The 25,719-nt window shown below is 35.7% G+C and overlaps 2 protein-coding genes and 1 long non-coding RNA gene across 3 annotated transcripts; all 3 read left to right on the forward strand.

The window, feature by feature from the left end:
- Window positions 1-1,297: 1,297 nt before the first annotated feature.
- Window positions 1,298-4,493, forward strand: LOC131152427 (uncharacterized). Its single transcript, XR_009135942.1, has 2 exons — window positions 1,298-1,594; window positions 4,240-4,493. It is a non-coding gene; the product is annotated as an uncharacterized LOC131152427 (long non-coding RNA).
- A 1,074-nt stretch (window positions 4,494-5,567) lies between these two features.
- LOC131152426 (receptor-like protein EIX1) lies at window positions 5,568-9,046 on the forward strand. The gene has a single exon (XM_058104302.1). It carries the CDS (start codon window positions 5,631-5,633, stop codon window positions 8,832-8,834), a length of 3,204 nt encoding a protein of 1,067 aa, XP_057960285.1. The 5' UTR covers window positions 5,568-5,630; the 3' UTR covers window positions 8,835-9,046.
- A 1,455-nt stretch (window positions 9,047-10,501) lies between these two features.
- On the forward strand, window positions 10,502-12,679 carry LOC131151415 (receptor-like protein EIX2). The gene is made up of 3 exons (XM_058102658.1): window positions 10,502-10,784; window positions 11,704-11,910; window positions 12,201-12,679. Exons 1-3 carry the CDS (start codon window positions 10,502-10,504, stop codon window positions 12,677-12,679), a joined length of 969 nt encoding a protein of 322 aa, XP_057958641.1.
- The last annotated feature ends 13,040 nt before the right edge of the window (window positions 12,680-25,719 follow it).

Here is a 25,719-nt window from a genome sequence, read left to right on the forward strand (position 1 = left end):
TGAAGCTGAATTGAGAGTTGTGTTAGAGGGAATAAAGATTTGCAAACATTTGGGCTATACTAGTATTGATATTGAATGTGACTTGAAGATTGTTGTAAATTGGATAAGAACAAGGCGGTGCTCCTTTTGGTATTTATGGGATTTTTGGGAGCAGCTGATTAGTTTATTAAAGGGAGTAGACTTTTCGATAAAGCATTGGTATAGAGAATGAAATAAAGTGGCAGATGCCTTTGCTGGTCAAGGTGTTAGGGGGAGGAATAGGTTGTTTATAAATAGTAGTCAACTCCCTAGAGTTATCAATAGGTTATATAAATTGGAGAAGATGGGTACGACTTATTTAAGGTATGTTTAGCTGATTTCCTGTTGGTTTTGGTCTATGCTTTATGTTATTTATCTTTTTTTTTTTGCATGCTATTTGGTTTGTAGGTCCTTGTTTTGTTTTTATTTGTTTGGTTTTGTAATCTTTTTTTTTTTGGCTGGATGTTGGTGTTGTTATTTGGGAGGCCTTTAAAGGTTTGTCTTTTGCCCCTCCCTTTGAATATCTTCTAACCACGGTATTCCTCCGCCAGAAGTGAGGGTTTATCATTAAATAATTAGAAGTCCAAAAAAAAAATGTAATTATTTGTATACTTAAAAACTTATTCTCCATGTGATACTATTTGTGGCCTATGCAACATTTTTACCAAAAAAAGGTACCCATAGATTTATTTTCATTGTGTTTATATAGGTCCAAGGTAATATTCATGGATAATTTTTTGCTACAAAGTCTTATCAATTGCTATGAAATAAAAATAAAATTGTTGGGAAAAAAATGAAATTTCTTATTTTCTCCAAATTGCTTTATATATAAGTCATGCATATTTTACGCATCGTCGTTTTTATTTATTGTTTCAACTTTTAAATATTCCTTCCAAACTTTGTTGTGGTATGATAGTTGATTTGCATAGTTCACTGATGAAAACCAAAATAATTTTTTGGTTATACATCAATTTGCATTGTTAATTTTTCATGCAATTTTATTTAGGATTTTTTCCAAGTATTTAAATGCATGGTTATAATTTAGAAATCCAATTTGTTTTCTATTTTAGCTTTTTTGGACATCAATTAATAATTTATTAGAAATTGGACTTCCCAAAATATTAGAAAGAATAAATAATTTTATATAAATAATAATTTTTGACGTACATCAAATTTAATTAAATTTATGTTGTAAGGTCATGACCAATTTTGCAATAAATAAAATAAAATAAAGAAGACAGAACCGCGTTAGTTTCCCTTTCCCCCTTCGTAAGAATTGTTTTTTGTTTAAAAAGAAATTTTCGCTCCTAAAGAATCAACGAACAATGGGAAATTGAAAAACAAGAGGAATTATGAAAGAATTCGATTTCAGTATCATTTATGATACGCTTAGGGTTCCATATCAAAGGGCTTTAGGGTTTTTGTTAAAGATGGCTTCCTCTAATGATGCTCTGAGGCAGTAGTTGTTGGATCTCTAGAAACAGCTTTCTAACAAACAAGCCTTTGAAGGGGCTATCTTCTCCATCAAATCTCTGTTTCAGGAGCGCTACCCCTCCGCCTCCCCTTCTCTCCAGAGGTTGGTGCGTTAATTCATGAATTTATTGCTTTCTTTTCAGATTGATTTATTTTGTTTGATTTGTGCATTTTCTTGTTTTTTTTTCCCTTTTGTTTTTCTGGTTGAGTTTCTGTTTGAATTTCACTACGGCATCTTCTATGTTATCAAAAAGAAAATCTTCTACTGTTATACCTTATTTATTGTATTTTCATCCTATTTCATATCATCAATCAATCATAAAACAGAGGTGATTGTGCTACAAGTATGGTTTCTTCTGCTTTATTTGATAAAAAGAAAAGAAAAAATAAACAGGGAGGGAGAGAGTGAGAGAAGAAACCGAAATAATGACGCCATTATGGAAATAATGGCATTATAGAAACTGCATGTCATAGGAAATTGATTTTTAAGTAAATTCATTATATATTTCTTATAATATAATCTCTTGTGATCTTAATATAATGAATTTTCTTAATATATGAATATATATATATATATATATATATATAATGAATTTACTTAAAAATTTCTGCTCAAGTCTAGAAGCATAAGGGAGACAAAAAAAGGAGTGAGAATATGAAATTAGTTTGAACTAAAACCTTTACTTATGCTTACTTGAGAGTTTTCTAAAATTATATATTTTGAGTAGGTTTAAACAATTGAAATTTTGTTTACTATATTTTGGGTCAAATTTTGAATTTTATTGCCTTTATGCTCATCATCCTTCTAAGAGTGAAATAAAAATAATAAAAAAGAAATTGATTCCCACAATTAAAAAATCTTAAATCTTTTATTTATTGAAGCTTGTAGGGTTATTAAGCTACAGAAAAGAGAAAATTTTCACCTCATTTTTTATTGCCAATTTGTCCAAATACCAACATTTATAAGTGAATCCTACTAAATTTCAACAAAAAGTCTGTCATTAAACCATATTACTTCATTGTTTTGCACTTTAATTCGTTATTTTTTTGGCCTTACTATAAAGTAGTCAAAACATGAAATATTTTCAAGATGCATTTGTTATTAAATTCTCTCTTGTTTTTTTTTTTATTATTCTATGTTCTATATCACAATACTGATGACCATACAAAATTGTTTCAACATAAATTAGACATAGCTAGCTTTAAAGTAATGAGAATTGAGAAAAAAAGAGTGACCCAATGGGCAATATATATAGATATATATAATGCTCAAAATAAATAGTATATAATTAAAATTTTGATAATTCATGTTTAATAATATGTTTTATGGTAAGAAAATTTTGTAATATATAAAATTTGCACCTAACTAGTTTAAATAGAAAAGAAACACCCAGAGTGTTGTCCACCAACCTATTATAGTAAATCTTCCTCCTGTTATAGTAAATTCATTCCTCTCTGGAATGCGAAAGTATTTGCTGTCAATATTTGATCATGTTACTCAGCCGCAGAGTGTTGACATTTAACTAGTTGCAATGGAAAGTAATAAGTTTTAAAACTTGGTATACATTTTTGGCCCATAACCTAAAAGCTTAAACTTTTAGGTAAAATGGTAATCTAACATGGTATCAGAGTTGGTTACCAAGAGATCCTGTGTTCAAGTCTTGTCGCCTGCATTTATTTTGCGGTATTTAAAAATTTATTGAGTGTTTCTCTCTCCACCTACTGTCTAGTTGCACATGGTGGGAGTGTTAAAACTTGATATACATTGTTGGCCCATAACCTAAAAGCTTAAGTTTTTAGGTAAAGTGATAATCTAACAATAAGATATTCTGAATATAAACTTACACTATAGAAATTGAAATTTGAACAAGTTAATTTTATATTATTTTGGAATATGTATTTCAATGGCGTAGTTATAATAGATGTTCATGACTATTAACACTTCATATTTATCTGCAAAGAAATTTGAAATTGGCACTCCAAAAATGCTATTGACATTTCATCTTTCTTATTTAGGCAAGTCCTAACTTTGCATTCAAAACATTCTACGTAATTTTTTATACATAAAAACAAAATGAAATGGAAAAAAATTGATAATTCTATTTCTGTGCATCTGTTATATATTTTCTCTTTTTTTTTTTTTTCCATTCTGTTCCTTAATGGCCATTAGTTTAACTGTGATGTTATTCAAGGCCCTTCTTAAGGCTAGATGAAGATTGCATTATCCCTGCGTTTAAAAGGATATTCTTCTTGACCTTAACTAAGATAAACAATCCTACCATTTTAGACCACATGCTTGGTATCTTGACAATCCTACCATCTCCTAGACAAAAAATTGAAAGTAAAAGTTCACAAGGATGTTACGTGGGTTCAAAACTACATGTTGAAATTGCAATGAGTTTATGGAAATTACAAGTTGAAGATGGTGGGATGAGGTAAATTGAATTATTTTGGATTTTGTTCAATTTGGTCCTGTAAATTAAAGCCATAATTGAGTTGAGGTCTCATTCCTCCCTGTCACAAATCACAACACAACAATCAATGTTCATTTTTTTATTTGTTCCAAATTGCATTACAAGTTATGCATTTTTTGCCAACCTTTGTTTTCATTTGGAACTTCAATCACTAAAAACTGATGGTCTAACTGCCTCTGCTAAGTGGAAAATGATTTGTACAATTCTTTGATGAAAATTGAAATGATTCATTATTAGCATATATTAATCAACGAATTAATTTATTTCGCCAAAGGTTTCTTACCATGGGAACCAGTGAAGACATTGTCGTGCAGACAGAAAACAGTAAAGATTATTATAGCTGGTATCACTAAGCAATTCCGCCTCTCTGTGGTTTTCTGTGTATTTATTTAGGCTGAGATTGGTGATATATACTATTTTACTACTTTAATTTTGTTCATGATTCTTTTTCAGGTATGTAAATGCGTGTTCATACTTTAGAAAACCAACTTGGTTTCTATTTTAGTTGCTTTGAATTATGACTGCTTATACAACAATGGAAGGCAAACAAATAAGGAAATATGTTTTTTTATAGTTATCAACTCAATACGTACTCAGCACAATATTTCAGCTGTATATTCAATATGTACATAATAAGAAAAGGAATATTCTTGAATCAATCATGCCATGAGAAGCTACAAAAATGATCAACTCGATTCAATATTTCATTAGTTTATTTAGAGCCATTCAGTCTAAAAAGAAAAAAAGATAAATAAAAGAAAGAAAATGGATGCTAAACCAATCACCATTTGCATTTGAAGTAGTATTCTATGATTTTCTTTAGGGGGGGGGGGGGGGGGGGAGCAGAACTTTCATGTGGTTGTAGAGTGAAAGTGTTCTCATCTAGAGGGAAAACTGAAACTATGAGTGATGTCAATCATAGAACAAAATACATTCAAAGGGGTACCCAAGAACAAAATACTCAAATGCTTCGATATTTCATTATATTATGGCTAAAGCATTTGCTACTACTGATATTCCATAATAGTCTATAATCATTCAATCATAAACCATGAGGTACTAGTGCTTTTGATGTCCTAAGACAATATGACCAAAATATCTATTTACTAATCAAGCCTCACCATTGTTGGGGTTGGCCTAATTGCTTTCGGTGCTAACCTGTCGGAAAGGAAAATAGAGGAAGCTTGCAGTGATAAGATTCCCCATTAAAACAAATATAGTATTCAATCTTAAGTCAATTCTTTAGTAATATCTTTAGACCAACCACTCCGCCAAAAGAGAAAGAAAAAACTAAAAAGGAGACATGCTAAATCATTCACATTAAATGGCAGGGTCCATCATTTATCTTTACAATGACATGATCTATTATTTTCCAGATGAAACAAAAAAAGTAGGAATAGGAATGCAAGTCATGGCCCTTGTTTAGGGGCAAATGAAGACTCCAGCTCCGTGTGGAAAATGTAGTCTACCTAGCAGTGGAAAATGTACTCAACATTGACTTGACTCGGAACATCAAATTAATAATTTCCTAGCAGTGGCTTCATTCCTTCCCCACCCTATATAGATATATATAAATGTAAATGCAAGCTACCTCTTATCTTCAAATTAAACAAAACAACTCCTTTCCCTAGAAGAATTGAAGTTGGATTTTGTTGGTATATCTCAATGAGATACTCAGCTGCAGTTTTGGGGATTGTTTTTACATTGATTTCTTGGGATGGAGTAAATTCAAATGCCACCCATTGTAAGGCAGAGGAGAGGGAAGCCCTTCTCGACTTCAAGCAATCTCTCACCGATCCTTCCAACCGCCTCTCTTCCTGGGTTGGTGAGGATTGCTGCAGCTGGACAGGAGTTCGCTGCCACAACACCACTGCCCATGTCATCCATCTCAACCTCTCCAATCCAATATTCCCTATTCATCATGATGATTATTATTATTATTATTATTCTTATAAAGATGATTATTATTATGATGATTATTCATATTGGGTTGCTGCGCAGAAGAGGTCCAGTTTGGGTGGGAACATAAGCGGCTCTTTGCTGCAATTGAAACATCTTCAGCATCTGGACTTGAGTCTCAATGATTTTCAGGGACTTCAGATTCCACAGTTCTTTGGTTCCCTCCACAATCTCGCTTATCTTAACCTTTCTTCTGCAGGATTTGTGGGCCCCATTCCTCCTCAACTTGGGAATCTTTCAAGCTTGCATTATCTTGATATTGGCTGGAATTCTGGTTTGTACGTTACAGATGACGTGAGATGGATTTCCCATCTCTCTTCAATTGAGTTCCTCGACATGAGCTATGTCGATCTCAGCCGGGCATCTAATAATTGGCTTCAGGCAGTGAACATCCTCCCTTCCTTGTCCGCGTTGATCTTGAGTGATTGTTCCCTCAGCCATAATCTTCCTCTTTCTCATGTCAATTTTTCTTCCCTTGTTGCTCTTGATCTCTCCGATAACTCTTTCATGAATTCTTCAACACTTGGATGGCTCTCCAGTCTCACTTCTCTTGTTTCACTCAATCTGCGTATGACCTATTTTACAGAGGGTTCAATTCCAATGTATCTTCAGAACATGTCCACTACTCTTCGATCCATGGACCTTTCATATTGCAATTTGAACTCTACCACACCGAACTGGTTTTCTGGTCTCTCTTCTATTGTTTCCCTTGATTTGAGTTATAACCGAATTCCCGGTTTGCTTCCCGCCCCTCTACGGAACCTAACTACTCTTCGGTTCCTTAATCTTGCTGGTAACCAATTCAACTTTGCAATACCAGAGTGGTTGTACGACATGACCGGCCTCCAAAGTCTCGATCTTTCTTCCAATGATTTTCAAGGATCAATTTCTGGTGCTATTGGCAACCTGACATCACTCACAATACTCGATCTTTCTTCCAATGATTTTCAAGGATCAATTTATGGTGCTATTGGCAACCTGACATCACTCACAGAACTCCGGTTATCTGGCAATGACTTTGAAGGACGGATTCCGACATCCTTGGGAAACCTCTTCAATTTGAGACTTTTAGATTTGGCAGGGAACCAACTCAGTGGAGACATTTCTGAAATTTTTGGAGATTATTCATTCGATTCGTGCGCCAAGGAAACACTAGAGTCAGGCCAATTTCCCAAGCATTTCGGAGAACTTAAAAGTTTGTCCGTGCTTGATATTTCCCGCAACTCCATTTCAGGCCCACTTCCAGTGTCTATAGGGAAATTATCATCCTTGAGGTTCTTACATATTTCTTCCAATCTTTTCAATGGGAGTATCCCAGAAACTCTTGGGAGTCTCTCTAAATTAGAATTTGTGGACATCTCTAACAATTCCTTCGAAGGCACCATTTCAGAAGTTCACTTTACAAATCTGACAAGGCTGAAGTTTTTCCATGCTGATTCAAACCCATTGGCTTTGAAAATAAGCCCCAATTGGATTCCTCCATTTCAACTCCGTGGAATTTCACTGCGCTCAACTCATATGGGACCCCAATTATTTCCTTCATGGCTTCAAACACAGAGGGAATTGGAATATTTATACCTATCAAATGCTTCAATATTAGGTGTAATCTCAACTTGGCTTTCCAATATGTCCCAACTTTCCTATGTGGATCTATCTCAAAACCATATCCAAGGCCCGTTGCCTCCCATGCGTGCCACACTATACTCTTTAGATCTTTCAAATAATTACTTGAATGGATCTCTTGTTCCCTTCTTGTGCAATAAAATGGTAGATCTGGAATCTAATTTATCCCTTTTGGATCTATCAAAAAATTTTTTATCTGGAGAAATTCTTGATTGTTGGATGAATTGGAAAAATTTATTGACATTGCGATTGGACAACAATAATTTGGTAGGAAAAATACCAAGTTCCATGGGTTCTCTAACTCGGCTTAAATCACTACACTTGAGCAAGAACAAGCTCTCTGGAAACTTGTCCACCACATTGTCAAGCTTTCATTATTTGAAAGTTTTGGATCTTAGTGAAAATAAATTTTCTGGAAGAATACCGTTATTGATAAGAGAAAGCCTACCCCAACTTCGAGTCCTTATTCTTCGCACAAATAAGTTGAGTGGCAGTATTTCCATCCAGCTCTGTCATCTTTATTCTCTTCAAATCTTGGACCTTTCACAAAACAATCTCTCTGGAGCCATTCCGACATGCTTTGGTAACTACAGTGCAATGATTAATAGACCAAAATATTTATACAATTTTTTGTACAATTATACACGTCCATTCTCAGAAAAAGTAGTGGTTGTGATAAAGCAATATCAGTATGAATTCAGCAGTTCTCTCTTCCAATTAACAAGCATTGACATTTCATGCAACAACTTGTATGGAGAGATCCCTCCAGAGTTGACCCATCTTAAAGGTTTGTTATCCCTAAACCTATCCATGAACAAACTTCAAGGAAGGATCCCAGATAAAATTGGCAACATGACATCACTGGAGTCTATTGATTTATCAATGAATAAACTTTCAGGCATAATTCCTCAAAGTATGTCAAGTTTGACATTCTTGGAATATTTAAATTTGTCATACAATAACTTATCCGGAAGAATTCCTTTAGGTACCCAGATCCAAGGCTTCACTCCACTCAGTTTCATTGGCAACCATGAGCTCTATGGTCTACCATTGGCAGATGAATGCACAAAAGCTGAAACACCTTTAGCTCTAAAACCAAGTTGGCACAATGAAAGAGATGGATGGATTGATATGAGGTGGTTCTATTTGGGCATGCCATTTGGATTTGTTGTGGGGTTTTGGGCTGTTTTGGGTCCTTTAATGTTGAACAAGGTTTGGAGATTGACCTATTTTCAATTCTTGGATGACTTGAAATACAAGTTGTTGGGTGGGCTTAGATTTGTTTAAAGTTTTTGTGTTTTTATCTACACCTGTTTAGATTTGTTTCTTATTTAGCATTGTTTAAATTTGTGGTCCGATTTGATTGGTTGTTGGTGTTATTTTTGAAGGGCTTTAATTCCTTTATCTGTAATTTCTCAATGCTTATCTTGTAAACATAGTATTCCTACGCCAAAAGTGAAGGCATATCAATAAAAGTTGTGTAATTCAAAAAAAAAAAATTGTATGTAAATGTTTAGTTTATATATTTGCACTATGCAATGTTATTTCTACAATTTTTAAAATTTATCATCATATAAATTACAACTTCATATAGTACTAGAAAGATGATCTCATAGATTTATCTGTTAGCTATTAGACCATTACATTTATTCGTAATGCTATTGTACGTCACTAGCCTGTTCAGCAGTAGTAAACTAGGTAGAGTAGGTGGGCACATGTATGCTATTTAAATGTGATTTATATTTGTGCCTTCCAATTAATTTTCATAAATTCATGGACGGATCATTATGTTTGCTCAATTTCTTCCCAAATATATTGTCAGCTAAATTGCAAAACAAAAGTAGACAAGATTTATAAACCTAAAAAAAATAAAAAATGGAACATTATGTATATATATTCCAATTCAAAACCCATGATATCTAACAATTCATTTGTGTTGACTTTTAAACACTTTATTCCTGGTTATCCTTAATATATTATAAGAAATGTAATATTGACAGTTCATTTAGACAATTAGAAGGAATATTGTCTTTTCACTTTAACAAAGCCATTTGCAAAATTGGGATAGTGTTTGAGAACAAAAAAATTTGACCTTGGATTTGGATTCGTGTCCATTTTATAAATACTTTTAATATAATTATATTCTAAGCTTCGTACAAATCTATAGAAGTACAAATTTATGGTCTGAAGTCCATGCTCCTAAACGCAAGATATGTAATCACCTACTTTCTTGGAGTCTAATAATTTATTTAAATTTCTTAGCAGAAATTTATTATTCTTCTTAAAATTTTCATTTGAATAAAACTCAAAAACTAGTTGAAGATATAAGATACTCATATTCACTACTTTGAGAATAAAGCTCTAAAGCTGTAAGGAGAATATAGAGGAATGTTAACCAGATGGTGTCAACTTGATACTAATGACCTATAATGTGTGATGCATTCAGGAAATTGTAACTTTTAGTTATACTCGTAATAGTAGTTTATCACAAATTCAAGAATCCCATATTTATTTCTATCAAATTTTGGTGTCCTTTTGAGTGCGTCCATCCGTCTATGCATGTGTATGATCATTTAAAGATACTTTTAACTCCGTCTTTGATACATCATTCTATTCTTCTATTTTCTATTTAATTATGTGTTTATATCGATCAATTTTTTTCATTATTTGTCGATAAGCCCTTCTCGGTACTCGTCTTCTTTTTGTATGATTGATGTTCATCTATTTGCCTCCTATGTTAATTTTTTGAACAAACTCTAATGATCTCTGATTGCAATTTGAACTCTACCGCACCCAACTGGTTTTCTAATCTCTCTTCTATTGTTTCCCTTGATCTAAGTAATAACTAAATTCATGGTTTGCTTCTCGCCCCTCTACGGAACCTAACTACTCTTCGGTTCCTTAATCTTGCTGGTAACCAATTCAACTCTGCAATACCAGAGTGGTTGTATGACATGACCGGCCTCCAAAGCCTCGATCTTTCTCTCAATGATTTTCAAGGATCAATTTCTATTGCTATTGGCAACCTGACATCACTCACAATACTCGATCTTTCTTCCAATAATTTTCAAGGATCAATTTCTGGTGCTATTGGCAACCTGACATCACTTACAATACTCTATCTTTCTTCCAATGATTTTCAGGGATCAATTTCTGGTGCTATTGGCAACATGACATCACTCACAATACTCGATCTTTCTTCCAATCATTTTCAAGGATCAATTTCTGGTGCTATTGGCAACTTGACATCACTCACAAAACTTCGGTTATCTAGCAATGACTTTGAAGGAGGAATTCCAACATCCTTGGGAAACCTCTTCAATTTGAGAGTTTTAGATTTGTCATGGAACCAACTCACTGGAGACATTTCTGAAATTTTTGGAGATTATTCATTGGATTCGTGCGCCAAGGAAACACTAAAGTGAAGCCAATTGCCCAAGCAGTTGGGAGTATTTAAAAGTTTGTCCGTGCTTGATATTTCCCGTAACTCCATTTCAGGCCCACTTCCAGTGTCTATAGGGAAATTATCATCCTTGAGGGGCTTATATATTTCTTCTAATATTTTCAATGGGAGTATTCCAAAAACTCTTGGGAGTCTCCCTAAATTAGAAAGTGTGGACATCTCTAACAATTCCTTGGAAGGCACCATTTCAGAAGTTCACTTTGCAAATCTAACAAGACTGAAGGATTTCTTTGCTGATTCAAACCCATTGGCCTTGAAAATAAGCCCCAATTGGATTCCTCCATTTCAACTCCGTCAAATTTCACTAAACTCAATTCATATGGGACCTCAATTATTTCCTTCATGGCTTCAAACACATAGGGAATTGAAATTTTTATTCTTATCAAATGCTTCAATATTAGGTGTAATCCCAACTTGGCTTTCCAATATGTCCCAACTTTCTTATGTTGATCTATCTCAAAACCAGATCCAAGGCCCGTTGCTTCCTATGCCTGCTAAACTAAGCTATTTAGATCTTTCAAATAATTACTTGAATGGATCCCTTCTTGTGCAATAAAATGGTAGAAAAGGAAGCTAATTTATTAAGGTTGGATCTATCAAAAAAAAAAAAAATTTTGTCTGGAGAAATTCCTGATTATTGGGTGAATTGGAAAAATTTATTGGCATTGCAATTGGACAACAATAATTTGGTAGGAAAAATACCAAGTTCCATGGGTTCTCTAACTTGGCCTGGATCACTACACTTGAGCAAGAACAAGCTCTCTGGAAACTTGTCCACGACATTGCCAAGTTTTGATTATTTACAAGTTTTGGATCTTAGTGAAAATAAGTTTTCTGGAAGAATACCATTATTGATAGGAGAAAGCCTACCCCAACTTCAAGTCCTTATTCTTCGCACAAGTAAGTTAAGTGGCAGTATTTCCATCCAGCTTTGTCATCTCTATTCTCTTCAAATCTTGGACCTTGAACAAAACAATCTCTCTGGAGCCATTCCGACTTGCTTTGGTAACTACAACGCAATGATTAACAAGCCAAACTATTCAAAATTATTTGTGTTCAATGATACAAATGCATTCTTAGATAAAGCAATGGTTGTGATAAAGCAATTGTAAAGTGAATTCAGCAATCTCTCCCTCAATTAACAAGCATTGACATTTCATGCAACAACTTGTATGGAGGGATCCCTGCAGAGTTGACCCATCTTAAAGGTTTGTTATCCCTAAACCTATCCATGAACAAACTTCAAGGAAGAATCCCAGATAAAATCGACAACATGACATCACTGGAGTCTATTGATTTATCAATGAATAATCTTTCAGGCATAATTCCTCAAAGTATGTCAAGTTTGACATTTTTGGGATATTTAAATTTGTCATACAATAACTTATCAGGCAAAATTCCTTTAGGTACCCAGATCCAAGGCTTCACTCCGCTCAGTTTCATTGGCAACCATGAGCTCTGTGGTCTACCATTGGCAGATGACTGCACAAAAGCTGAAACACCTCTAGTTCTAAAACCAAGTTGGCACAATGAAAGAGATGGGTGGATTGATATGAGGTGGTTCTATTTGGGCATACCATTTGGATTTGTTGTTGGTTTTTGGGGCTGTTTTGGGTCCTTTAATGTTGAACAAGGTTTGGAGATTGGCCTATTTTCAATTCTTGGATAACTTGAAATACAAGTTTTTTTGTGGGTTTAGATTTGTTTAAAGTTTTTGTGTTTTTATCTAGGTCTGTTTAGATTTGTTTCTTATTTAACTTTGTTTAAATTTGTGGTCCTAGTTTGGTTAGTTGTTGGTGTTGTTTTTGGGAGGACTTTAATTTCTTTATCTATAAACCCGCATTGTTTGTCCTATAACCACAGTATTCCTCCGCCAAAAGTGAGGGCATATCAATAAAGATTGCGTTATTATAAAAAAAAAAATTGTATGTAAATGTTTAGTTTGTGAGTTTGCACTACGCAATATTAATTCTGTAATTTTTAAAATTTATCATCATATAAATTACAACTTCATATAGTACTAGAAAGATATTCTCATAGATTTATCTACTAACTAGTAGACCACTACATCTATTCGTAATGCTATTGTACGTCACTAGTCCATTCAACCGTAGTAAACTAGGTAGAGTAGGTGGGCACATGTATGCTTTTTAGATGTGATTGATATTTGTGTTTTCCAATTAATTTTCATAAATTCATGGATGGATCATCATGCTTGCTCAATTTCTTCCCAAATATATTATCAACTAAACTGCAAAGCAGAAGTAGACAAGATATATAAACCTAAAAAAAAAAAAAAAAATGTAACATAATGTATATATATTCCAATTCAAAACCCATGATATCTAACTATTCATTTGTGCCCACTTTTAAACACTTTATTCCTTCTTTATTCCTGGTTATCCTTAATATCTTATAAGAAATGTAACATTGACAGTTCTTTTAGACAATTAGAAGGAATGCTGTCTTTTCACTTTAACTAAGCCATTTGCAAAATTGAGATAGTGTTTAAGAACAAAAATTTTGACCTTGGATTTGGATTCGTGTCAATTTTATAAATACTTTTAATAAAATTATATTCTAAGCTTCATGCAAATCTGCACAAATACAAATTTATGGTTTGATGTCCATGCTCCTAAACGCAAGATATGTAATCACCTACTTTCTTGGAGTCTGATAATTTATTTAAATTTCTTAGCAGAAATATATTGTTCTTAAAATTTTCATATGAACAAAACATAAAAACTAGTTGAGGATATAAGATACTCATATGCACTACTCTGAGAATAAAGCTCTAAAGATGTAAAGAGAATATAGAGGCAATGATGAGTATGGTGTCAACTTGATACTAATGACATATGGATGTGTGATGCATTTAGGAAATTGTACCTTTTAGTTACGCTCATAATAGTAGTTTCCCACAAATTCAAGAATCTCATATTTATTTCTATCAAATTTTGGTGTCCTTTTGAGTGCGTCCATCCATCTATGCGTGTGTATGATCATTTAAAGATACTTCTAGCTCTGTCTTTGATACATCATCCTATTCTTCTATTTTCTATTTAATTATGTGTTTGTATCGATCAATTTTTTTCATTATTTGTCGATAAGCTCTTCTCGGTACTCGTCTTCTCTTTGTATGGTTGATGTTCATCTATTTGCCTCCTATGTTAAGGTACCCATAGATTTATTTTCACTGTGTTTATATAGGTCCTAGGTAATATTCATGGATAATTTTTTGCTACAAAATATATCAATTTCTATGAAATAAAAATAAAATTGTTGGGAAAAAAAGAAATTTCTTATTTTCTCCAAATTGCTATATATAAGTTATGCATATTTTTTGTAAAATCAACTCGTCGTTTTTATTTATTGTTTCAACTTTTAAATATTCCTTCCAAACTTTGTTGCGGTATGATAGTCGTAAAATGATTTGCATATTTCACTGATGAAAACCAAAATAATTTTTTTGTTATACATCAATTTGCATTGTTAATTTTTCATGCAATTTTATTTAGGATTTTTTCCAAGTATTTAAATGCATGGTTATACTTTAGAAATACAATTTGTTTTTTATTTTAGCTTTTTTGGACATCAATTAATAATTTATTAGAAATTGGACTTCCCAAAATATTAGAAAGAATAAATAATTTTATATAAATAATAATTTTTAAATTACATCAAATTTAATTAAATTTATGGTCATGACCAATTTTGCAATAAATAAAATAAAATAAAGAAGACAGAACCGCGTCGGTTTCCCTTTCCCCCTTCGCAAGAATTGTTTTTGTTTAAAAAGAAATTTTTGCTCCTAAAGAATCAATGAGCAGTGGGAAATTGAAAAATCAGAGGAATTTCTTATTCGATTTCGGTATCATTTCTGATACGCTTAGGGTTCCAAATCATGGGGGTTCAGGGTTTTTGTTAAAGATGGCTTCCTTTGATGATGCTCTGAGGTAGCAGTTGTTGGATCTACAGAAACAACTTTCTAAGAAACAAGCCTTCGAAGGGGCTGTCTTCTCCATCAAATCTCTGTTTCAGGAGCGCTACCCCTCTGCCTCCCCTTCTCTTCAGAGGTTGGTGTGGTTTTTATTTATTTGTTATTATTATTATTTGGTAAAAGAAGGCGGCACCTCCAATTTTTTATTAATAAACCCTTACTTTTGGCGAAGGAATACTGTGGTTACAAGTTAAAACCAACCAACCAAATTAGGACAAATAAAATTAAACATAACTAACAAAGGAGATAAAAACATAAAAACAACCAAAAACAAAATGAAATACACCAAATGAAACTCTAGGAGCTCCTCCCAAAATTCCCAAAGATACCACAAAGTACATCTACCTTTCCGAAGCCAATGAACTACAATTCGCGAGTCACTTTCAATAATCACATTAACATAATGCAAACATTTACACAAACAAATTCCTTCCCTGATTGCTTTTAATTCCGCACTATTATTTATACCATTGCTAAAATAACTTGAAAAAACCGCTTTTACCATGCCATGACAATCCCGAATAATTCTTCCACCTCCTGAAGTACCCGGATTGCCCCTACAACTCCCATCACAATTAAGTTTTATCCACCCTACTGGAGGTTTAACCCATGAAATAATTTTTCCAGGCCTATTGCAAACTCCCTGATACTTAATTTGAAACTCATTCAAAATCTTAATGTCTGACTTCTTCAATTTTTGAAAAGAAATTGTGCTCTTAACAATAAAACTAACCTAGAATCGAACACTTCTCCACATCTGATCTGCACTTTGATAAACTCCTTCCATTCTCGCTTTACATCTTCAATTCCAGAGGCACCACGTAATCAAACATGGAATCAACCCAATTAAAATACCTTTAATAGACGATTTTTTTGCATAGTGGAACCAATTTGCCATTTTATTTTTCCAAGGCAGAGATCGTTGGAAAGGAATCCCCAATGCCACACTAGCCCGACGCCAAACTTCTGAAACCACCTCTCCTAAAGAAAGAATATGATCAATGTTTTCCTGGTTTCTCTGAATGCAGTAATCACAAGCCCAAACCATCGATATTCCTTTGGTCTGAACTTTGTCATCTACAGTCAAGCATCTAAACTAGGCTCTCCATAAACACATTGAGATTCTTCTAAGCAATAAAGAATGCCAAAACCATTCATTCCACAAAAAAATTATCACTTCTACTCCTCACTGCCTCCCAAGTCGTTTTTGTAGAAAAATTACCATCCGGGGCAGGCTTCCAGACAAAAATATCTTGCCCACATTTAATCGTCGGCACCTGTTGCAAAATTTCCCTTATTTTATCAGCACCAACCAATTCCCGTACTAGATCAGAGTCCCAATTATTATTTAGCCAGCAATCCTTAATACACAGTTTTTTGTTCAAAATATCCTCAGTGCTCACAGATAACGGGCCTAATGACAGCCACCTGTCGAACCAAAAATAAGAGTTTCCATCTCTCACCAAAATTTTAACATTATCCATAACTTTTGGAATGGTGGCCATAATTGATTTCCAAAACCGAGAGTCATTTGGTCTCCCCTTCCTTATTAATAAATGATAATTTCTGCAATATTTAACTCTGAAAAAATCTGCCCACAGATTGTTAAAAGGGAGCAATCTAAAGGCAAATTTCATGAGAAGAGATTTCTAAACTTCTTTAAGATCTCTCAGGCCCAAACCCCCTTCCGAGGTAGGTTTACAAATTTTCCCCCAAGAGCGCCAATGAATCTTTCTTTTATCTTTCACCTCTCCCCATAAAAAAATTGAGAGAGAGAGTTAATGCGAGAATATGTGACCTGCGAAATCCTAATAACAGACATCAAATGAATAGGAATGCTAGACAACACATGTCTTAATAAAATCAATCTTCCACCTTGTGAGAGCAACTTAGATTTCCACCTTACAATTTTCTTTCTAATCTTCTCCATAAGAGGCTCCAATGTCCTGGAAGACAATTTTCCAAACACCAAAGGCGCACCCAAATATGAAACAGGGAATTTACCTTCCATGAAACTCATGATTCTCAATAAACCACGCTTCCTAGCGGGAGTGATGTATTTTGAGAGGAATAATGCTGACTTAGTCTCACTAATTTTTTAACCCGACCACTTCTCATACCTTTCCAGAGCGTAAACTAAATTTCTCATAGACATCTTCCCACCATTCGCAAAAATAAGAATATCATCCGCATATAACAAATGCGAAACCAATAGGGTCCCAATCGGATGATTAAATTTACCAATCCGACCAGTTTTATAGTTTTTCCTAAGCAATCTTATCAAAACCTCCTCCATTATGATGAATAAATAAGGAGATAGTGGATCCCTTGCCGCAAGCCTCTCGTAGATTGGAAAAACCCATTAAACGTTTCGTTCATCAAAACAGAAAACCATGGAGACTCCACACAATTTTTTATGAGCTTGCAAAACCTCTCAGAGAAACCAAAAGCCTTAAGTACCTCCAGAAGAAAATTCTAATTCACTGTATCGTAAGCCTTAGTCATATCTAGTTTTATCATCACATTGCCGCCAACTATTTTTTTGTGCAAATACTGAACCATTTCTCGAGCCAGTGTAATATTTTCAAAAATACTTTGCCGAGGAATAAAAGCATCTTGTTCATGCAAAACCAACTTATCAATAACCTTGGTTAGTCTAAAAACAAGAATCTTGGAAAAAAATTTATAAGCTATAGAGCATAAACTAATAGGCTGGAATTTATCAAAGCTAGAAGGATTATCCACCTGCAGAATTAAAACAATAAATGAATAGGAAAAAAACTTGGAAAGAGTAGTGCCCTGAAAAAAATCCATTGCTGCATCCAAGAGATCTTTTTTTACAATATCCCAACAAGATTTATAAAATTTAGATCCAAATCCATCCGGTCTCGGACTGCTTTCTTTAGGAATAGAGAACACTGCTCTTTTAAATTCTTCTTCTGCCGGATCAGCACAGAGTAAATTATTATCAACATCTAAAATTTGCCTTAGAATTAACTTAGAGAGATCGCATGGTTCAACCACTGAAGACTCTGAAAGAAAATTCTGGAAAAAAACAGTTGCCTCATTATGAATTACTTCCGCACCCTCCAATATCCTCCCGTCGTTTAGAACCGTACGGTCTATACTACTCTTATTCCACTTTTGATTGATAATTGAATGAAAGAATTTAGAGTTTTGATCCCCCTCGGTCAACCATTTTTTTTTTTTTTTGCAAATTTGTCCTAAGCGAGATGCTTCCCTCTTGTCCCACACCTGAATCTCCACCTTAGTAGTCAAGTAATCATCTTCGACGTCCTCAGAAAAACCTGCTTGTAGTTTATTTTCTAGATATTTCATCCTTTCCTCAAGAGCTTTTAAATTTTCTTTCACTTTCCCAAAGACATTTTTATTCCATGCACATAATGCAACTTTAGTTCTCTTAAGGCAAATAACAAGTTTCAGAAGACCCGAGGCCGAGTCATTCCTGATCCAAACATCTTTAACGTACAACAAAAACATATCATGCGAGCTCCACATATTTAAGAACCGAAATAGGGTACGTATTTGTATACACCACCATAGGGCTATGATCTGATGATTTCCGACTCAGATATTTGAATTGAGCTGAACCATATAGGTTGGAAAAATCATTATTAATAAGAACACAATCAATCTTAGCCCAACTACGAGCTACCCCTTCATGACCATTGCACCACGACATTCGTGAGCCTGTGTTTGATAAATCAAAGAGACCACAATGATGTAAGCAATCATTAAACTCCATCATAGGTAACAGTGGTCTTGGATTTTCATCAATTCTTTCACTATCCGTTCGAATCACATTAAAATCACCCATGACCAACCAAGGAAAATCTGATTGGCACTCCTCCAATTGCTGCCATAACTCTCTTCTTTCAACATAAGAACATTTGGCATAGACAAAACTCACCAAAATTCTTTGTCCATCCTTAAAAAACCACCCATAAATCTTCTGAGTCATGATTGAAATCACCTCAAAAAAATCTATATCCTTCCAAAATAGCCACAATTTACTGCCCTGATTTTCATTAGATATAAAATGGTGGTAATTAAAAAAATTTCCCAACATTACCATCCACTCCTCAGCCGTGAACGGTTCTGAAATAGCAAATAACCCAACATTAAAATTTTTAGTTAGCATCTTTAAATTGCCTTTAGACCTACCCAACCCCCTAATATTCCAGAAAATAATTGTATTCTTCATAAATTTAATTTATGCAGTCGGATGAGAACCCTCTGAGATTTCCTCACTGAATTTTTTACGGAAATCCATCCCTGCCCTGTATCAGACTCATACATTTTTTCTTTGCCCTTTAAAACTGATATTTCACCTTCATCCCTCTCAGACGAATAACCCCAAGTCAATTCCTTCTATGGCAAACCTTGGTCCCAACCTTCAGTCAGTTTAGAACTATCCACACGATCCACTTCCTCTTGAGATAGAGGTTCATCGTTTGAAACTCGAGGATCATCATCACATCTGACTTCTTCACACTCCTCTTCATACCTCTCTATTGAATCTTCATTCCCATTATTTTCTAATGCTCTCTGCGGTATATCAGAGCTTTGCCTTACATGATCCCCATTTTCTTGAACTACAAGAGTTTTTGTTATTTCAAGGCCCCTATCATCAATCTGCTTCGTCATATGCACATTACTGGGTCCTGCTTCTTGCACCACCTTCTTTACTCCTTTATCCACGTTGGAATTGGTTTCTATTACACCGTCATTAGTCTTTGGTTTCCATATCTTTTTTTCTTTATATTTTTCCTCCTCCTTTCGCTTCTCTTCCACCCTGCAAACAATCGAGGTATGTCCTTTCCTGCAACATTTAGAGTAGAAAAAACTCATCTTTTCATATTTGGCCTCTTGCCAAATACATTGTTTCGAATATAAAATAAGAGGAAATCCCTTTACCAGCTCCTTTGTTAGGTCAACTTCCACGCAAATACGTGCCTCCGATGCTCTCGTACGATTAATTGTTGCTTTATCAGTTCCAAGATAACGACCAAAACGAGTCACTATTATTTGGAGAAAATCTGTTCGGAAAAGATGCATTGGTAACCCCGGTAAGAAAATCCATTGAGGAGCCAATAAAGATTCTTTTTTAGTATCAAAATCCACTGTCCACTTGAACATCCAAAAAGAATTGTCTTCCATAATTCTACCTTCCCTTGCCTAACCATGCAGAAAGTCACATTCGTTTTTCATGTGAATTAACACGTGATAATCATCCATAACACTGACCATTGGAATTTCCATCAAACCCCACGTTTTCACAATCAAAAGCCGAATTTTATCAATAGATGGTTGATTCCTCAAAAATTTCATTACTAATGCAAAACAAAATTCTTCCTCAACCTTAACCATCTCTGCTTCTGAGAAAATAAATCCCAATTCCCTATTGATATTAATGGGCAATCTCATGGGAATTTTGAATGTAGGCATCTCCACTTTTTACTCACAATTTGAGCATATGACTACACCTCGGGACTAGCCTGGACGGCATTCCCCGCCGATGGTGCTGCCATTGGCGGAGGACGACACTGTATTGCAAAATGTTGAAATTAAAGCCAAACTTTTCTAAATATAAAATAGACTGACCTGCATTGTTTGGAAACTCCCTAATCAGCGACGACTTTTTGTTTCCGTGATCTGTCCTCTATGGCGACGGCTCACGGTTTTTGGCACAGATCGTTGTTCTGTGTTAGCCCTTATGTGTCTCCTTAGAAAAACAACAAACCTTGAGTCTTGGCATTCGCTTCGCAAGGAAAAGCGGTGACGGCGATGGGAAAAATGCAGCGGCGATGCTGGGAAGCGGCAGAGAGTTGCCGAGCATGGAGGCTGCTGTGGCTGGGGCTGTGGCGGCAACGAAGGGCGCACTGGCAGCAAGGTAGTGGCTGGTTAAGAGTGGATGTCAGCGGCCGGAGCTGGAAACATCAGAGAGGATGGGGGGTTCTGAAGGAGCTGCAGCAGAGGATGCTTGCTGAGACCGTGATGACAGGTGAGAGTGAGTGACGGCGAGGGGTCTGTGGAGGGTTGTGTTGCAGCAATCTGGAGAGATCGGGTCCTGAACCTAATTCGGCAGTCAGCACTTCAGCAAATCGCCTTCAAAGCTAGGCTTTCACAGCCCATCATTAGGCAGGGGAGGCAGTGGCCGCCGCAGCTAAGCAAAGTAACAGATGGTGTTGCAATGATGGTGCGGTGGCCAACGAGACGAGATTCTCCTCTACAGGCCCTTCATCCTGTTGCGGTGCTGGCATCGAGCGACAGCACACGGTGTGGCAGCAAGTGAGTGGCAGCCCAGCTACTAGAACCTAGCAACAGATTGTGCGCAAGGAGGTTTTGGGGGTGCACAGGATTTTGGGGTGTAAGGGAAAGAACCAAAGGGCATCGACGATGGTGTAGTGGCGATCAAGTGTCAGCAACGGCTCTGCGGAAATGGTACGGCTGTGTGACAACAGGCAGGTGGTAGTTCGCGCAGCGACTCAAACCCAGCAGCAAATCGTGCGCAGGGAGGATTTGGGGGTGCAAGGGATTTTGGGGCGCAAGATACAGAATGTGTTGGCAACAGTGCAGCGGAGATGGTGCGTCGGCAATGGTGCTACGACGATGGCGCGGCAAGGGTGCTACGATGATGGTATGGCGATGGTGCAGCGATGCAGTAGCAGGTGGATTAGGGTTGATGCGTTAATTCATGAATTTATTGCTTTCTTTTCAGATTGATTGATTTTGCTTGATTTGTGCATTTTCTTGTTTTTTTTTTACCCTTTTGTTTTTCTGGTTGAGTTTCTATTTGAATTTCACTACGACATCTTCTATGTTAGCAAAAATAAAATCTTCTACCGTTATACATTATTTATTGTATTTTCATCCTATTTCATATCACCAACCAATCATCTAATAGAGGTGCTTGTCCTACAAGCATGTCAATTCCATGCAAACTATATATATCAGCCACCAGAGCCTCTGTACCCCACTGTAGCATCCTGACCTTTTGAAGCATGGGGCCTCGACTTGGTCAGACCACTGCCAAAGTTCTCCCTTGGCCACCTATACATACTGGCAGCTACATATTACTTTTCTAATGGGCCGAAGCAACCCCTCTTAGAGAAGTGAAGGACCACTGTTATGGTATTCTCCAGTGTATCTTTACTTTTATACATGCTGAAAATAATGGGGAAAATGATCAATCACACCAAACCACAAGAACAAAAGCAATTTTTTATATGGAAAACTTCCCCAATGTGATGAAGAAATACCCCGGGACCTAGTCCAGTTGAAATTTCCACTATCAACTAAATAATGAGTATACAAAGTCTTCTCCAATCACAATTAGAGGCTATAAATATATCTCATCAATATATCATCAATCTTGGCAAATACAAAGAGAATTGGAGAGAATATACCAAAATTGTGGTTATTATTCATGGGCATAAATCCCAACTCCTAAGCTCAAAATCCAATCTCCACCGTTCATATTGTAGCTCCTTGAGTTGTGAACCTCTCCTCCAAATTTTAGATCGATCGGACCACAAACAAAGCAGGATCGATTTCTTGATGAAATATGAGTAGCATGAGAAAAATCACGTTTTTCTCTCTTTCTTTTGAGAAGCTCCTCCCCTCTTTTTTTTTTTTTTTTATAACTTCCTTTAGGTTATCACACTAATGAGCTGGGTTTTAGGATTTTTATAAAGCCTATTTGTTCTTTCCTCCATATGGAAGGAAATAACCCAACAAATCTCCTCCTTTCCGACTATGTGGAGGGAATCGCCATCACAACGATTGAACAACAAACTTCAAGCTTCTCCTTTGGTAGTGTCTTTGTCAACATATCAGAACCATTATCATTAGTGTGAACCTACTCAAGTTCCAGTAACTTATCGTTTAATGCATATATGATGCATTGGTATTGTACATTAATGTGCTTCGATCTTGCATGGAAAATGGAATTCTTAGCAAGATGAATAGCACTTTACCTATCACAAAACAACACATACCTCTGCTACTTGAAACCAAGTTCTCTCAAGAACTTACTTGCCCATAGCAACTCTTTAGTCACTTCCGTTGTGACAATGAACTCTGGTTCTATCATAGAAAGAGCAATACACTTCTAAGTCTCGATTGCCAAGCCATAGCCCCACCTGCAAAAGGTATCAAATAGCCCGAAGTAGACTTACGAGTATCCACATCCCTTGCCATATCTACATCTGTGTAGCCAACTAACAATGGTTGGCCATTTCCCAAACCAAGTCTCAAAGTGGAAGTGCCTTGAAGATACCTCATGATCCACTTCACTGCATTCTAATGCTCTCTTCCTGGATTTGTCAAGAATCAGCTAACTACACCAATAACATAGGCTATATCTGGTCTTGTGCAAACTATTGCATACATCAAACTTCCTACTACTGAGGCATAAGAAACTCTTTCCATGTCTTCCTTTTCCTTATCTGTAGAAGGACATTCATTTATACTTAGCTTGAAGTGGGTAGCAAAAGGAGAGCTAACCACTTTAGCTTTGTCCATATTGAACCTGTGAAGCACTTTCTCAATGTACTCCTCTTGTGACAAATATAACTTCTTGGCACTCCTGTCATGACTGATTCTTATGCCAAGAATTTTCTTTGCTGCCCCCCAAATCTTTTATAACAAATGACTTACTCAATTGCTTCTTCAACTGGTTAATCCTTAAAACATTCCTGCCAACAATCGGCATGTCATCCACATAAAATAGTAACAAAAGAAAATTATCATCAGAGAATTTCTGAACAAATACACGGTGATCTAAATTGTTTGTCTTGTAGCCTTACTCCCCCATAATAGACTCAAACTTCTTGTACCACTGCCTTGGTGCTTGTTTCAAACCATATAGGCTTTTCTTCAGCTTGCACACATATTCCTCTTTCCCTTTAAATCTAAAACCCTCTAGCTGCTTCATATAAATATCCTCCTCCAAATCACCATGAAGCAAGAAAGTTTTCACATCCATCTGCTCAACTTCCAACTCAAGACTAGTTGCTAAGCTGAGTATTGTATGGATAGATGACATCTTTACAATTGGAGAGAAGATCCCATCAAATTCAAAACCTTTTCTATAACCGACCCCTTTTCAAACCAATCTAGATTTGTACCGTGGCCATGTAGAGAACTCATTTGGCTTCTTCTTATAAATCCACTTGTTCTCCAAAGCTCTTTTTCCTTTAGCTAGCTTCACTAACTCAAATGTGTGGTTTTCATGCAATGACTGCATCTTATCTTACATGGCCTCAACCACTTTGTCTTGTGTTCATCTTCTATGGCTTCTCCGAAACACTGGGGCTCTCCCCCGTCAGTCAATAACACATATTGTTATGCTAAATACCAGGTGGAAGGATGTTGGTCTCTGGCTGACCTCTTAGATGGGGCCTCTAGTGGAATCTATGGCACTATCAAATGCTCATCAGTATCAACATCTCCCTGAACTTGTAGGGGAACATACACATCACCTCTACCCTGGTGGTCATCCTGAACATCATTCTCAACTTGAGATGGAAAATTCTTTAAAGGAACTGGATCCACGTCAGTCAAACTAGCACCCTACTGAGACATAGATTTCTATGCCTTCTCAATATCCTGAATCATCTAATCTTCTACAAACACGACATCTTTGCTTCCCATAATTTTCTTCTCAACTGGATCATAAAACTTGTATCCAAACTCATCTTGACCGTAGCCAAGGAATATACACTGTCGCGTTTTCTCATCAAGTTTTGACCTTTCATCTTTTGGAATATGCATAAACGCTTTGCACCCAAAAATACGCAGGTGATTATAAAAAGCATCCTTACCTGTCCAAAGTCGGTCTGGCATATCAAACTGTAGAGGAACACAGGGTATAAAATTCAACACATGAACAAAAGTGCTCAATGCCTTCCCCTAAAAATATTTTGGCAACTAGACTTGTGAAAGCAAACATCTCACTCTCTCAACCAAAGTTCAATTCATCCTTTCTGTTATTCCATTCAATTAAGGAGTTTTTGGAGGTGTCTTTTGATGCTGAATACCATGTTGTCTGCAATACTCATCAAAAGAACCAGAATACTCTCCAGATGCACCTCAGTTTCTTCCCAGTCTATCTCTCAACTAGGGCTTGAAATTTCTTGAACTCAACCAACATTTGGTCTTTTGAATTAAAGGTATAAACCCAAAAATTCCTTGAATGATCATCTAAGAAGGTCACAAAGTATCTAGAGCCACCAAGTGTTCTCGTCTTCATATGGCCACACACATCCGAATGTACCAAATCCAATATATCTGACTTTCTCTAATGAGGGAAATTCTTGAAGGAAACTTTGTTGTACTTCCCTGAAAAACAATGAGTACACCTTTTCAGAAGTGTATTTTTCAATCCATATAGTAGACTTTTCTTTTTCAGTAAAGCTAATCCTTTCTCACTCATGTGGGCTAGTCTATTGTGCCACAACTCTGTTGTACCATTATCCTCCATCGCATTAAAAATGCTGTTGGAGATCTTTTCTTGCAGAACGTACAATGCAAAGTGCTTCATGCCTCGAGCCATAACCATAGCACCCTTGGTGAGCTTCCACTGGTCATTATTGAAAGAGTTACAGTACTCTTCATCATCAAGTTTACCTGCAGAAATCAAATTCAAAAGAATGTCAGGAATATGCTTCACATCTCTGAGAACT

This window comes from Malania oleifera, chromosome 3 (assembly GCF_029873635.1).
Source record: "Malania oleifera isolate guangnan ecotype guangnan chromosome 3, ASM2987363v1, whole genome shotgun sequence".
In the NCBI taxonomy this organism is placed as follows: Eukaryota; Viridiplantae; Streptophyta; class Magnoliopsida; order Santalales; family Ximeniaceae; genus Malania; species Malania oleifera.